The sequence below is a fragment of the Euprymna scolopes genome, chromosome 6, assembly GCF_053919585.1.
Source record: "Euprymna scolopes isolate OS-2025 chromosome 6, ASM5391958v1, whole genome shotgun sequence".
In the NCBI taxonomy this organism is placed as follows: Eukaryota; Metazoa; Mollusca; class Cephalopoda; order Sepiida; family Sepiolidae; genus Euprymna; species Euprymna scolopes.
The window spans coordinates 83568907-83586426 of NC_136487.1; the positions used below are offsets into that span (position 1 = coordinate 83568907).

Sequence of the window (17520 nt, forward strand, 5' to 3'; positions counted from 1 at the left end):
TTAAAAATGGAGAAGTAAAACAGCTTATGTTTTTTTTGTTTTGCTTTGTTTTTTTACCTTAGACAAATAGCTGGAGTGGTGTTTCCTGCGGTCCACAACATCAATATGGACTGCCGGACTGCTGCTGTGTCTGTTGTTGCTGGGTTGATGAGTATCTTGTTGTTCCTGCTTTAGTTGATGCGCCGATGACGTGGACATAAGCCCACTATTGCCATGATCTGCGTGGTCATAACTTGTTCGGCTCCCTCGGTGGGGATGATGGCTAAGATCAGGGATCCCATTCGACGAGTTTGATGAGGGAGGTGCCAACCGATCCCCATACAACACATCACGTGGAGTTCCCTGAGTAATAGAACCTGAAAATGAGAGGGAAAAATGTTTAAAAAAATAAAACCAAAAAATTTTTTTTTAGATTTATCTTTGTTGATTTCAACTCGAAAAAGTAAAATTGTGTAATGCTTGCTTTTGATATCTAATTTGTTTCATGTTGGAGAAGAAAGAGACTAGTTCAATTTTTGCTATCTTATGTATGTCAGTGTATAAACATCTGCTCTTTTATAACTTTTCAAGTATTTTGTGACTTGAATATTTGTATCCTGTTTTAATAGTCTACTTCGTCCTCCTTCCTCCTTGACACATATCCCATAACATTTTAATTTGAAATGGCTAGATAATGCCCCCTCCCCCACTACTAGCATGGGAATTTCCCCTTCTGAGGCCTTCATACCCAGCTCAGAAGCATTCTGGCTCCAGTGAAAAAATGTTCAATCACCTGAGCACAGGAAAAGTTCCTATGACTAAATGGGGCTACAAAATTAACCCAACAATCTGCAAATGTGCAGAGGAAGACCATACAATGTAACATTGCTTTATCTATCCTCTACTGTCCAACAGTGCAGCTTGAAAGATATTGCAGAATATAATAAAATTGCAAAGGAATACGTGAAAAATAATGGCAAATTGTTGTGTGACTGTATGCTTCAAAGATATGCAAAGGAGAACAATTTGAAAATATATTGAGAAACATTAAATATGAATATACTTTTAAAAATTTAATCAAGACTAAGCAATATAGAATTATATAAAATTATCTCATATAGAAATCAGTATGTACAGAGGTTCAAAGGGTTGTATAGTTACATATTAAGGACCCTATATCGGTAAGAATTAAGTTAGCTAGTGTGAATTTTGACAAGGGTCACACCGAATGCATGATAATTAATCCATATCTGTAAACAAAATCGTTTCCAGAGTTGAATGAAAGACTGATGTAAAGTTTAGGTAGAGGCCAAATGCTGTGAATAAAACAGAGACAAAGAATGACGTCACGTTTTTGAGTGCAGAGAAAATTAGGGTTTTCAGATCAGTCTCTCCATAGAAGCCATACAAATGAAAAGCTGCAAATAATGTAGAAATAATCTAAGTGAATGTTACTCAGATGTCTGTCCGTTTGCATCGCTCATTTCAGTAAGTTAGGAAGTAAAGTAAACAGTTAACTAAGATGGCATTAGGGTGCTTCTGCGTTTACCAAGTTGAAATTTCCACAAAGTTTGTTCGGAATCACTCGGTAACTGATGGAAATAACCGGAAAAGATCATAGAAGTATTTCTCAATTTTTAACAAACACACTGTTTTTAACTAATACAAATCCAAGAAGGCTACTTTTTTATAAATTGAAAGAAATAAAAAATTAATTTTAATCACACAGGTTTGGGTTAGGGTTTGGAGTGGGTTAGATACAGGTTTGCAATTTTATTTCTTGTATCTCCATGTTTTTCCTGTTTACCATCATAATTTTCTCATAGTGGTTTAACATTTCGGGATCAGCCACTTCCAGTTATTCCCATTAATGTCCGAGCAGACCCGAGAAACTCTAGAAACTGTGAGGTCGGTAAATGCAGAAGTACCAACATTAGTCTTTCTCTCCTAAATCAGTTCTATCCAAATAAAACCTTGAAAAAACTCAGTAAAGTCTCCTTTGTGTGTCTTTCTTCATGATAAAGAGTTTTATTTATCTTCGTCCAACAGATGAGACGAATGACTCCTGAAAATAGGAGGAAAGCGCGTTAACATTCCATACATGTATGCATAAAAACTTATTTTTGTCTTTCACAATTTCAAAGATGAAACAGAAAATAACTGTTTAGTCATCACTATATAATCACTTGCTACAAGAAATATCTCACATTTGAGTACCACAATTTAAGAGAACCTTTTTGTCATAGATATTATTTTAGAATAGTGATATCTACTGAGAGTGTTGAGACAGAAGATAGCCATTTTGTGGAATCAGCTGTGTCTCTAAGTATTGGACTTGAGGAGGAACAGTTTGCTTTTACGGCAAATCAACTGCAGTGGGTCATTTTATGCCAAATATGGTTTATATGTGTGTATAGTTTGTACAATCTGAAAGTGATTAGTTTGTCGGAAGAAAGTTTAGGTCAGTAATAGTAATTTTTGCTTAATGTTATTGCTGTCAAACTAATTTCTGTTAGTTTTTGCTTTATATGAGTTGAACACATTTTGCTTTTATAAAATACTCTACTATTTGAGGGGCCAGGTACTTCTTAGCATAACTGTGCAAGGGTTGTTGTGTGATAGCTTTTCCTGCGAATGTTCTTATATTTTTTACAGTTAATCAGCATATTGGTGACTGAGAGTAGTTGATTGCAGCAGGTACATAAGGGTGCTGTGTCTCCTTTGAGCAGGTAGGCATGTGTTAAGTATGTGTGTCCAATTCTACTTAATATGATGTCTTGTCTTATTAGATAGTGGTTCTGTGATTTCAGTTTAATTGTGGGTTTATGAAGTTAATTGTGGGTTTATGAAGTTTGTTGTTCGGAAACATGTAGTTTGCCATTTTCTTCTTATGTAGAGTTGATTTTCGTTTTGTAGTTTGTAAATAGAAGTTTAAGAATTGTTATTCTCATTGTAGTAGCTTTTTTCGTAAGTGTGTCGGCTGTTTAATTTCCCTTAATATCTGTATGGCTAGGAATCCATGCCAAGATTACTGTTTTGCTGTGGTCTTTTAGATATATATATTTTTCTAATATTTCTTGTATGTATGGGTGATTTTCATTTGCTTCTTGGATTGCTACCAATCTTGATAGAGAGTCTGAGAATATTATGTGTTTGTCTTTCTCTAAGTTCTTCATCATATCCTGAGCCATTTTAACTGCTTGGAGTTCGGCTGTATAGATGGATACATCATTTGGTAGTCTGGTTTGTCCGTATTGATTAGTGGCTACTGTTCCTGTTTCACTTATGGTTTTTGATCCGTGGGTGTACAGCGCATTATATTCTGAGTAGCTGTCTCTTAGTTCTTTGAATCTTTTTTAGCAGATATGGTTGTTAGTTGCATTTATTTTTTTGTTGGGTTAAAGTTAAATTTATGTCAGATTTTGTGATAATCCATGGGGGCAAACTTCTTATTGTGTGTGCTGCTATGTTGTTGGCATTTTGATTTATATACTGTATTGCTTCTTTGATACAGACACTGAATAGGGGAATAGTTTGAGGTTAAACTGCTGAAAAAATTATTCAACTGGGGTTTAATTCTTTGTTGATATGTTGGATTATTTGGATTAGATTGAAGTTTTATTGCATATTAGAGGGATAAGTTTTCCCATCTAATGGTTAGTGGAGGTTCACTAGTTTCTATGTATAAACTTTTGTGTTGGTGAGGTGCGGAAAACATCTAGGCTTAGTCTAAGTCCTTGGTTATGAATAGTTTGTAATTTTTTAAGGTAGCATTGACATGTAGCCCTGTGAATGGGGGACCCATAATAAAGTTTTATTCTAATGTGGGATCTGTAGATTCTGAACATGACCTTGTGGTCAATACCCCAGTTCATTTTCGATATTGCCTTTAGTAAATTTATATCTTTTTGACATTTATGTATTAGATGTTCAATATGTGCCTTGAAATTTAGTTTATTGTCAAATATTATGCTTAGATATTTTGTTTGTTGAACCGCCAGTATTGTGTTTCTGTTTAGGATCATTTAGTATTTGACTTGAATAAGAAATGGGTCACACCAGAGTTTGAAGAAAATCTTTTCTACAATAATATATTTAACTGGTACAAGAATACAGTAAGAATATAGATATGTGCGTTCAGTTACTTGGTCGGCAGGTATAAAAGTAATATAATTCCAGTTGATCTTGAGTTTAGCTCTGCCCCTTATCATCATCATGGTGATGAGGGGAGAGATAAAATGCCAGCCTGTTTATGTTGAAGTCTTTACTTGAACTCTTTGGATTTACCCCGAAAAATAGCTGAGCAAAAATCAGTAAGCTTCTAGTATGCATGTTGATAATGTGCTAATTGCCTGTGTATTAATAAGCTGACTTAACTACAACACAACATAACGCAAGATATTGAGCAAATATACATAAAAAGAAAATAGATCCTTGATGCAATTGCCAGAGTCACATGGAATAAGGTGGGCTGAAATCAAAATGTCAGCTCAAAACTCACCTGAATATGATGAATCTGATTGTTGATGCAAGGAATGTCTGCGGTCATCTTCTCGTATATAGTTTACTTCTACTTTGCGACGTTCTGCCTCATGCTGCTGTCGCTCCAACTGCTGCCGATCTAACTCCCGCAGACGCTCCTTCTCTTGTTGCTCACGTTGCTCTATCTCTTTTTGACGCTCAATCTCTCTTTCTTTCTCACGTTCTCGTTCCTTTTCACGCTCAATTTCCCGATCATTATCAATGCGCTTTTGTTTCTCATCTTCTTGTCTCGGTCTGAAAAAATATTTAAAAAAAAATTAGGATTATGAGAGACATTAGAATGATAGAGGCTAAGGTTTTTGTTAGATGTCTGTTCTTATAGTGTATCAAAACATTAATTCAAATGTTTTCATAATGATTTGTAGTTAAACATTTATTTTCTCAAGATGAGAGTAAGAATGGAGGAGTTAAAATTAATTGGGATTACATTTCATTTATCTCTTTGGCAAATTAGAAAAATTAGCATCTATTTGATAGTGCTATGACTTACACAAACATGGAAGTGTTGAAAATAATATCCTGTATTTACTTTTTCATATACTAGCAAAAATATACAACTTAAGGGGCATAATTTTGCTTAAATTTGAACATATAATACACTGACTCTCAAAAGAGGAGGTAATGATGAGCGAACACTTGAATAAATAAATGTATACAAGTAAAGAAAAACTAACAGATTAGTGCTGTAAATGTTTAATATCAACACATTGTCTGTTTTGGTTATTTGAATATATTATCAGATGAACAATTGTAACAAAAAATATATTCTTCTACTATCCTCCAGTCCAGTAAAGACCAATGTGTATTATTTGTATTATTTTATATAAATATAAATCTGTTCCAACACATCATCTCTCTTTTTTAAACTTTCCAGTTTTAAGATTGATTTTCTAACGATATCAATTTTATTAGTGTTTGTTGCGTGTGCTGAAAGTTTTTGGCAGACATACAAACACACACATTTTGCCTTTTATATATTAAATTAACGGGGGTACTCAGCGAGGGTGTCAAGGTGGCGTAATAAAGAACTGGGGGGGGTCAAAATAACAGTAGGCAGTTTGGGTTTAGAGAAGTGTTTAAAAAAAAAAAAAAAAAAAAAAAAGATGGTAATAAGCAGGCTGGCTCAAAACCGTAACGCGAAGGAGGAAAAGAAGGTGAAAAAAAACCTAACACCTTAGCTGACGCATCCATCACACAACCAGAAGTCGCGAACGTTGGAATTAAGAGTAGTCAATTGAAAGAAGACGATGACTTGCAAAAATGTCAATGAAAAAAGCAACCCCTCCTTCTAAAAAACAGCAAAATTGAGAGTGAAAGAAATTAATGTTTTTGGCCAATTTTTCAGTATTTGTCATCTTGGACGTCTAGCTTCAAAACGATATTGATCTAGTCAGGTCGCGTGTGTTGAAAGGTTTTGTTAGGCATACAAACACACGCACATTTTGTGTTTTATATAATGGACTAGTCAAATTAATGATGGGATGATTCCATTTTTCCCGGATTCAATTCTAAATTCCCTCATCATGATACAATTACTAGTTTCAATTCTTTTAAAATATCTAGCTATAGATGAGTTGGTTTTTATTTTTTTGATTTCTGATAAACTTAAAAACCCATGTAATATGTGCATATATTTTTGCAAATGTAAAAATACATTTTCGTTTGCATGTATGGTGGGAGCGTGATCTTTAAATTTAAGTTTTACTGGTGCTTAAAATTAATAAATATTTATTATTTTATCATTAATTCCAATAATGGAAAATTAAGTTTAAGAAAAAAAATTTAAAGAATCGTTTTTGGCATCATAAAATAGACAATTTTTTATGATAAAAAAAAAAAAAAAAATCCCGATTTTTACGATTTCTGATTAATCATCCCAACTAAGCATAATCTTTTACCTATCACTTTTTATGAATGGTGTACACTCACACTAGAAAGAATGATGTTGCCAAAACTTACCTATCATTGGGGCCTGGGGACCTGTAACCAGCTAACCGAGAGCTATTAGGTAAGTAAGGGTATTGCTGATGGAGCACGTCGGTTGGGTAGCGGGTAGATGCCAAAAATGGGTGCACCCCTGGTGGGGGAATGATTCCAGGGTGGCTGAACGGTATGAATGGCGGATGCATCAGCCGACAACGGTCTAACACTAAAGGTTCATCCATGCGGCTGAAATAGAAAGTCATGAAGTTCTTTTAATTTACGTTTTAAGAAAAAAAGCAAACAAAAAAAAATATGCTTAACAACCACAAAATGTATAAAGTAAAGGTTTATTTTATCATCATATATAGTTTGATGTGCATATATCATATATTAAGATTTCCATTCTGATCTGAGAAACAATCGATACCCTCTGTAAGGGTGCCTGTGCAGAGAATCTATAGTGACATAGCAATTGCACAAACCAAAACCACACCTCATCTGGACCGGCATTATACAAGTTCAGTAGTAAAGAGAAGTCTTAAGAAGATTGAAAAGAATGCTGGGATGAACAAAGAGACTGGTTTCATTCTGGAGTGTTTTTCTTTTAGAGGAATTGCACAACCAAGGCTTGAAAGTTTAGTCTAACATACTATTTAAGTCATAGTCGGATGGAAAATATATGGATTTATAGCTTTGTAAACAGCATTACCCCAATGTAACTCATAGAATCCAAAGTTTGTGGATATAACCACTACACAATACTACTTTCACCATATGTGAGTGACCTTTTCTAGAAAAAAAAATGCTATCCATGAAATCATTAATAAAATTCACCACCTTATTTGCAATACAACCATATTTGGTACAAATAAACTTCAATCAAACTGCAGTCATGAATGTCCAACAATCTTTGTTTTATTTTAGTTCAATGATATCCAGCGACACGTTGTTGATCATCACATAAGGAAAAAGTGTAATCCTGAATAGGCTTTAAACTCATTGAACTGTACCTCCATCGCATTTTTATTTACAAATCTATTGAAAATTTTATTTTTGATCAATTGTTGACTTTCTTTTTAATCATTTTTCTCTTGAAAATTGTAAATCAAAGCCAAAATAATTGAATAAACTTTTCAGTTTGTTTTATGTACAAAATTACATGTTTTGTTACTTTTAATGGAGTAATAGCTGCATTTCATGATATTAGTAAAATAATAGTTTCCTTATTATTATTATCATATGAATTCATCACACTTTTCTTTTTCACAAAATTCATTTTAGTAGTCTGCCATATTTAAAATTACATTTGGTGGTCCATGAAGCTGAAAAGTTAAACTATAGAAAGTAGGAAAGTTGCAGGTGGGAAAAATACTTATAAAATTTCAGATAAATAACTTACTAAAATAATAGCTCATTATAAATAACTATTTGATACAGTTATTAAATGATTGCTGAAAATGTTTTTTTTTATCATTTAAATGTAAAATCCATTGTAAGTTTTAATTTAACATTATAATAGAACATTTGTCATTTTCACAACTGTCACTGTCTATACACATCTGAAGCATCAGGAGTGATGAATAAAAATAGATGACGTATCTGAAATTAGCATCACTAAATTAAGTTTATAACACCTATTTATGTTTCACTTAATTTGTTTTTATAAACCTATTGGAGATTAATAATATATAATAATTGCAGGTGTCTTTTAATGGACATGGCCATAAGAAAAATACCATAGATCATCATACTAAACCAATTTCAACTATCTCCCCTTTTCCCATTCCAGCTTTATTTTTCTGTTTTAAAAATTTTTTCTGCAGACTTATTGAACTATTGTTTAGTTGTTTCTTGCTGATTCCAAATAGTTATACTCTTTCAAAACAATGCATCTGTTACCGAGATTAAATATATAAATTAATGAAACATTTAAATATTTTTGGCTTATGTCTATATGTATACATGTAGACATATGTACTTATGTATATCTAACAAATAAGTAGTGATGCAGTTTTACGCTCATCAACATGATTAGGCATGTTGGAACAACAGCTGCTATGGATGCTGGTGATGATGATTCTCTATTCTCATTTGCATTATGACAATCTCAGCACATCACCTTAAAATCTTTTAAAAAGTAAACAATGTTTACTTTCCAGACTAAAATACCATAGATTATCATAATTGAACCAGTTGCAATTGTCTCCCATTTTTCTGTTTCAGTTAGAGGCTATCTAGCATAATAATTTTTAGTTTTGCTGTTTTAAAACATTTCCTAAAGATCTATTGAACAAATGTATAAAAAACAAAAGTATGGACAAAAAAAGAAAAAATTTGTGACAAAATATGCATGATCTACATTAGAATTCCATCATATTTTTGCTTGTTTTAGTTCAGATGTGTGTGTGTGCATACTACATCTGATTTTAGATTACAAAGACAATTTAATTTTTTTTAATAGTAAATGTTTACCTAAAACACTGACAATAAAAACTAAATATATCAAGGAATGATTTACCCCCCTCCCCAACGAGAATTTATTTTGGCGAATATCTTTTTAGGTCCACATTCAAATTCCATATAATTTTTTACAAACAAATAAATCCATATTATTTTTTATTTCAAATAAAAAACATTTCAGAAACTATGGTTCACAATTGCCCGAATGCTAACAGGAATCAGAAGCTGCATCAGATGATGAACAGAGATTGTCTGAATGAATGCCAATGGCAATAGCGAATCAGGATCAGCAGCAGCCAATGAACACAGTTGTGCTGTCAGGCGCAAAAAAGAAAACCTGTGGTGATGAGTTAAAATGAAATTTGAATCCTCAAATAAGATTAGAATGCCTGTTTTTATGCTTGCCTCAATTTTTTTTTTTTTGTAAACCTGTGTAATTTTTAAGGAACTTTTATTATGAAAATAGAAATATATACAAATGTAAATAAACTAGCAATGTATATCCAACCTTGCTCAGGAGTCTTAATTTTTGTTTGTTTTACTCATTAATCCCCTTCCCTTAATTTCTTGTCATAAAATATTTATTGTTTTGGAAATATCATCCACTGAAGGAATATAAAACTCATTTTTTAAATTGAAATCTTTTTATGACAGAATAACACGATACAAAATATTTTTTTCTTTTAGAAACAGGTTTTGGAGAAAGGCTGATTGAGAAAAGTTGCATTAGACAAATCCTGTACCTCTAAATAGGATCTTTGAACTTTTTAAACCTACTGGAAATGACCACATTTTTCTTTTTATGCACATAGTAGAATTTTGGTTCAAAATTTTATTTCTCTGAGAAAGTCTGCACAAAAAAAATGCAGCAATCAATTTTCTGTCTTTTGTCACTTTTATTATGCTCCTCCCCTTCCCAGAGATTTGATTCATTTCCACCCAAATGAAATAATCAAAAAATTGTTAGTTTTACCATATCAATTAGTTTATTTCTAAGCATTGCTTTAGAATTATTAAAAAAAAATAAGAAAAAAATGTTATTTGTTCGTTTTTTTTGTTTTTTAAATTGTTCACATGTAATTTACCTAATATTAAACTTTATTGGATTAGAGCAATTTATGAGAAATGGTGATTTCATATTTGCTAACAAATCTACAAAAAAAGAGTTCATGGTTAAAAAAGTAAAATGCTTATATCAATGTCATTTTTAGCTCTGGCAAGGGATACACATAGAAACATTTGATACAGTTATTAAATGATTGCTGAAAATGTTTTTTTTTTTTATTATTTAAATAAATCAAACACATGTTATATATATACATATATATAACAATTATTTCCATAATCAGACAACACTGCAGCTCACATAAATCATGAAAGTTGTTGACCGGAAGTCCTAGATTTAAGTTTCATCCTCCTCTGAGCTCATCAGTAGGAGATATCCGAACTCCGGATTCAAAATTTGCATGCAAGTGACTCAGATTTCATTCAAACACTGGGTTCAGATATGTTCTACTAATAAGTTCAAAAGAAAAGTGAAACTAGTATCCGAGACTTCCAGTTTGCATCTTTCATGGTTTGTGTGAGCTGTGTTGTCTGTTGAAATAATTATATATCATCTAATATTTAAAAAATCTAATATGCACATACATCTGCACTAAAACAAGCAAAAATATGATGGAATTCTGATGCTGATCATGTATATTTTCCGCCATACTTTTGCTTGTTTGAATATATATATATATATATATATTCACAAACACACTATTTATCTCAACTATATATATATATATATATATATATATATTCACAAACACACTATTTATCTCAACTATATATATATATATATATATTCACAAACACACTATCTCAACTATATATATATATATATATATATATATATTCACAAACACACTATTTATCTCAACTATATATATATATATATATATTACACACACATACATACATATGCTCACACACACATTATTTATCTTAACTGTGAGAAGAAAAGAACATTATATACAGTTATCTATTCTGCCAGACTTCAGATAGAATCTATTCACTCACTTGAAAAATCTGGATTAAAAAAAGAAATTGTTTTTAACAAGATTATGATAATCATCATAACAATATTTCAAAACAATCAAATTCAACTGATCTTCCTTTCAATCTCACTTCATAAGTCAGTTAACATCAAAATTGATACAATTTCTCTGTTATTAAAAAAAAATTGTTTTAATACAACAACAACAAATATCCTGACAACTGTTGAAATAGTTGTTTCTTTAAACACTGACGACACTCATGCAAACACGAACAACACAGTGAAATGTGAAGAAAACATAGAAGACAGATCTAAACAGTAAAATATCGAACTGTGTGCATAGGCCTGCTGCACAAGGCAAGTGCAGTGATAACGAAAGACAAAACCTTGTGTACATTTTTACTCCCTTCAAATCCATTTCGATAATCTCACATTCACAAAACCCGCAACATATGAATTAAATGGACATACACATTACATAATGTGTCGACACACCTTTTGCCAAATCAGCAGTTAAATATACACATCCTATACTAAACGTCACTTCACAATCCCACGTAAAAAAAAAACAAAAACGAACATGAAAAAAATACAGTTCTGGTCCAAAATTCCTCCGCATATTAAAAAAAAAAAAAAAAAAAATTCTTTAACTCTGTATGTGAACGTACCCATGACAAAAGTAAATCATTCCAAAAATTATATAAATTGATTTTTATAAATGAAATTTTTTGAGCAATTAATAGGAATTCATAGGCATTACAACTACAATTATGTTGAGTTATCCCTTTCTTTCTTGAGATAGTTTTTTTGAAAATGGGGATGCAAGACAGTTGCTCCTCGGTTGCTCTTAAAATTTGATTTTCTTATTAAAAAATAAAACTACATGATCAATTTATGTGATTTTTGGAATATGATATTTTCGTTTTATCATGGGTACATACATTATACAGATTTTTCTTTATTTTTGTTTATTATTGGGGTGGAGGGTTGGACAAGAAGCAAAAATGCAAAAATGTAAATAAAATAAAACAAACAAATCTATCAACTATCGCACATTATTTATGAGTATATTCTAAAGTAGGCAACTACACCATATCCTAGTTTCACTATATCTTTTCCACCACCACCATCACTACTACTACTACAGACAATAAAACTAAATAAAGTGCAGACATTATAAGTGCATTGTGCATTGCTGATGTGTTAATTATTTTTCAAGGTGGATACCTGAATGCGGGATGGGGGTAAGCTTGGTGAGGGAACAATGCTGGATGGTAAGGGTAGGCAGCATCCAGTCCAAAAGGAGATGGCAGCATCGGCCGGATGTCTTCTTCTGGCCTGTAAGGCTGGAACCCTCGGGTTGGCAAGTCATCTCGGCCATGAGTGGAGGAAGATGACAATGCCGAAGAAGCCGTTCTGAAACACAAATACGCGGCACTAAGTATATAATTATAATTCGCAAAGTTAGCAATAGACAAAAAAAAATATATATATAACAGATTATGCATTATCATCTTTTTAATACTCTTTCTGCGACAATTTAAGATGGACATTCTTCATAATAAAACTATTTTTCCATCCCACACATAAAAAATAACTGATGATGTATATATTTTTTTTAATTTAAATCGGTTTAAAGTAAACGTTCAATCAAAGTGTTTTTAAATTTTTAATCTTAAATGTTATACTTTTAAAAAAATTTTATTCGTTGGCAAGGTGTGAACTCAACGTGAATGTTACATCTTGATGAAATAAAAAAATCTTTTTAACCTAACATCTAATTAAAAAAATAAAAAGGTGGTATATAAGTAATTTTTTTTTGTTTCACAAAAGTTAAGCGTTTAAAAATAATATACATATTTTCTTATTTTAAATTAAAGAATTTAGAAACGTCAATAATTAGAATTGGATTTGGCCGCAAAAAATAGAAATATATAAAAAAAAAAAAGAAAAGAAAGAAAATAACAACGCCCCAAAATATCTGTAGTTATACCATACACTATTTTGATAGCATGTATAGAGATCAAGTCCTAAAAGAAAAGGAGGATAGGCAGATAGAGATAGTATATATATATATATATGTATATATATACATAAAAAGGACTCACCGGTGAGATGGTTGTATAATGCACTCTTTACTGTTATCGCCATCTCGTGATTGAGACGATAACGGTCGATGATCTCTTTCCTGTTTTATATTCAATGGATCGTACAGGGAAGATGAGGAGCTCTGGACAGAGTGTGTACGCTCCAAATTCTGAAAACAAAATTGTTGATTTTGAGACGAATATTTAAGTGGCAAACAGAAAATTAATTATGTAACAAACAGCAAATATTTAAATAAAATTGGGCTAAAATATACCTCCCTCTCACTTCCAAAAGAAAAAAAGTTTTGACTATTATTGATTAAAGACCACCTCAGATTATATATATATATACATACACATAAAAGTTTTTTTTTTTTTTTTTTTTTTTTTTTTTTAAATGACAGAAAAACATTAATTATGTAACAAACAAGCAAATGCTTTACAAAAAATAAAAATTTTGGATTATTATCAATTAAGGAACACTTATGGTTTAAATGTTGAAAGAACGAGAAGGCTTGGAAACAGTAAAGTGAAATATATATTAACAGAAAATACAGAAACGTATATTGGTTGAGTGGGACAAGGAAGCTTACGACCCACTCCCCCTAAGTCTCAAGTTCATCGTCAGAATCTGGAGGGATGCCATCTCAACAAACACCGTCTCAGATTATATACGGGGTGTCTTAAAAGTCACTGAAGAGTTTTGAACTTAAATAGCTTCTTTATTTTAGATGATATCTTTCTGTAATTTTAGCACAATCTGACCAAGACATTGAGAAATTTTTGTTTTTTAAAAAATGTAAAATTCAAACAATCTTTATGAAAAATAATGTCTTAAATGTTGCTCATTTTCAGCTTTGTATATTTATCCTCTTTTCAAAATATTATTCATCACAGATTTCAGAATCTCTGGACTGTGATTTAACTCCCTAAATTTGTTCTTGATGTTATCCTTCAATTCTTGTAGGGTTTGGGGTTTGTTAACAAACTCTTTCTTTAAGATATCCCCACAAGAAAAAGTCGGGGCTAGTCAAGTCTGGAGAATGTGGTGGCCATTTGATATTGCCATAGTGAGAATGTGGTGGCCATTTGATATTGCCATAGTGTGAGATAATGTTGTCGCCAAAGTAATGCTTGAGAAGCTCCATGGTGTCTTGCTGTACGTGCTGTTGCCCCATCTTGTTGGGACCATAATCCTGGCCTATTTTGAATTTGTGGGTGCAGGAAATCTGTAATCATAGTTCGATACCTCTCTCCAGTAACAGTGACAGCATTTTCGTCTTGATCTAAAAAACTATAGGTCCAGTAATCTTCCCTTCCGTTACTGCACACCATACAGTGCACTTTATGGGATGCAACCACTTTTGATGAATTGCCTTTAGATTTTCAGAGTTCCAAAATCTAATTTTGTTTGTTAACGAATCCATTCAAATGAAAATGAGCTTCATCTAACATAATCAACTTTTGCAGAAAATTGGGGTCATTTCAGACAACTTGCATTTGAACTGCATATTGAATCCTGGTTTGAAAATCTTCAGGCTTCAAGTGTTGAACAAGCTATACTTTATAAGGAAAGCGTTTTAAACTGTGCAGAATATTGTTTAGTGAGCTTCGACATATCCCAAGTTGTGTGGAACGTCGTTGAATCAATGTTTCAAGATGCTGTGCCATGCTCTCTCACATTCTTTCTCTATTTTCATTTATGATGGCATTTCAAGGTCTGTCAGCCTGCAGAGAATCAAGTACAGCTCCTTGGTCTTCAAATCGGTGCACGTTTCAAATTGTGTTGTAACTTAGAGTATCTCTTATATGAAAATGCCGTCGATAAGCTCTTTGAGTCAAAACAATTGACCCTTGATTTTGATCAAACAATTTCATAACTTGTGTATGTCGTTCAATGCTATACTTATCCATAATTAATTTTCAAAATATTATCAGTAAAATATCTGAAATAGAGAAAAAAAAATTATTAATAGCAAAATGACAAAGATTTTCAACCCTTCAGTGACTTTTTGGACACCCTGTATAAAAAAAATCTTTAAAATAATTGTGTATGCAATTTTTATCAAGTAAATTCACTTTCATGTATTCGTTTAACATTACTGATTTTTTTCAAATTTTTAACCTCTCTTATGGCTAAAATAATTCTGTTTACAAATACCATTTTGGAATTTCATGCTAGGGTATCATTTTACTGTAAATAGCAAATTTGATAAAAGAAAACACTTTAATCTGAAAATGTAATGCTTAATCAATAGTAAGCCAAAAATGTTAGAAAGTGAGAACATAAAAAACAAACCTATAAATCATAATAATAAATTACAACATTTTTTTCTGTTTAGAAATTAAATTTAAAAACATGTTAAAAACTATAAAGATATACTAAAATAACTGCCATGTTAAAAATGACAGAAGTGTGACAATTGTCCAAAGAAAGCATTTAAAAATTAAAAAAATAAATAAATAAAAATAGGCAAACTTTATACCACAACAAAATCGATTTCCCTTTAAACAATGATTTATACCATACTTATCAAAATTAGCTTAATCATAAAGATCGTTTATTTCTATTTTACATCAAACAGTTGACTGACTAAACTGCTCATAATAGTATATTCTCAATTATCTCCCTTAGTATTATCCACTATCAATTATATAAAGAACAGGTGTGTGTGAGTGTACGTATGGCTAAACGTTTAAAACAACTAAAAAGACAACGTTTTTATATTCATGATTGGCATTGTTCCAAGATTGAATAATCTCTAAAATTTACAAAAAAATTATTCACTGACCCTAAACTTATGCAAATTTTGCCAGGGAAGAGGAGGTCGTATTTTGCCAAGCACTCATTTAAGGAAAGTAACTTTGATATTTTATTTTTCAATTTAATTCTTCTCTACTGACTATGCTGTAAAATATTCTGCAGTCTCCCAACAATTTATGTTAACTATTTTTCTCATCCTTCACAATTCTCGGTATCAAAATTCAATACACAGCTGATTCTTCACCTCCTCACAATTCCTGGTCTCAAAATTCAATACACATTTGACAAAACTCACTTCTACCAAAAGGAAAATGCTTTTTATTGAAACTGTCTGCCTTTGATATGCATATTAGATGCTCTGAAATCTCGTCACTTCACAATATCTCCAGCCTATAATAAAACACAGCAACCGTTTTTTCTGTATTCTTCTTGTTTGATGTGAACACTGCATGCTGTACAAAAATCAATACTTATTTTTAATCACAGATTCTTGAGAAATTTATATAAGGAAATTTGTATGTCCAGAGAGAGGAATGGGCTGGGCATAAGGTTCCAACCAATCAGTGTGTGTGTATATATAAGATGTACTTATATGTTAAGTTGCAACAACAACTATTATTTATTCTATTTTGATTTTATTCTTAAAATTCACAAACTCTAACATACCTTTTAAAGCAGTCTTTCTGCAAAACTAAATAAAAGTCTCTTTAATTCTATATTATTATAACTATTATATGGAAATGCTATTTGTATATAGCTGCAAAGAGACTTATTTTGATGTGTTTGTGGTGTGCATGGACACATATGTAAATTAGATAAAAAATAAGAAGTCATTCTTTCTGTCAGACACATAAATAAATATTAGAAGAGATTTACACAGTAAGAAAAATACATAGATAGCCGAGAGAGAGAGAGCGCTGAAGGACTTGGTTAATTAGAATACTTACTAATTTTCGAATATAACTCAATCCCACAACTAAATTATATTTTAGTAGATATTTACAAGGTGTATGTATATATATTAGCAAAGAAACCAGACATTGTCTGGAATTGAATGAGGATCAACAAATGTTCCACCCTCCCATACTTTTATTGTGATCGAAATCTTTGAAATCGCCCATTTTTTTAATCAAATTGATTGCTTGCTCTAGTTAGGCCTCCCCCACCCGCAGTATACCAGGAGGAAGCTTCACATACCTTCCCACAATGACTTAGTCCACAATACATTGTAGTCTACATTGTACTATAGAGGATCTACTGTTGATTTTATAAAATTATTTGTAAATAATGGCTTCACTTAAACTTTAACATGCAAAAGTCAAGTATCATGGTTTAATTGTGCTCTAAACAGAAACATTCATTTCGAATGCACATGCCTGTCTTATAAACGAATCTACAGCTGATTTTATAGGCTGGGCCTTTCTGTTTGTGTGATGATACAACTTAAATGCACTTGTGATGTTAGATTGTATAAAAGTGTTAACTTTGGTCAAAATCAAACTTCTTTTTTTAAATCGGATTTTTTCGATTATCAGTACTTATCGGATGCATTTCGATACAAAACCTATGTAAGAACCCTCCCAGGCACATCAAGTACCTTCATGTGAAATGTTAAAAAAACTGACCCAGCTGTTTCCAAGTTCATAGGGAACAAATTCACACACAAAGTTCCTTTTATATAATAGTGTGTGTGTGTGTGTGTGTGTGTGTGTGTATATATA

At 31.7% G+C, this 17520-nt stretch overlaps 1 protein-coding gene across 2 annotated transcripts in view; it reads right to left on the reverse strand.

The window, feature by feature from the left end:
- Positions 1-17520, reverse strand: part of LOC145277735 (uncharacterized) — a 404820-nt gene that overhangs the window by 15761 nt on the left and 371539 nt on the right. For both annotated transcript variants that reach the window (XM_080129441.1, XM_080129440.1), the window contains 5 exons: positions 13057-13205; positions 12176-12364; positions 6481-6690; positions 4481-4755; positions 58-356 (listed from right to left, as the gene is read on the reverse strand). In XM_080129441.1, coding sequence (XP_079985567.1) covers positions 58-356; positions 4481-4755; positions 6481-6690; positions 12176-12364; positions 13057-13205 — 1122 coding nt within the window. The remainder of the gene's footprint in view (positions 1-57; positions 357-4480; positions 4756-6480; positions 6691-12175; positions 12365-13056; positions 13206-17520) is intronic.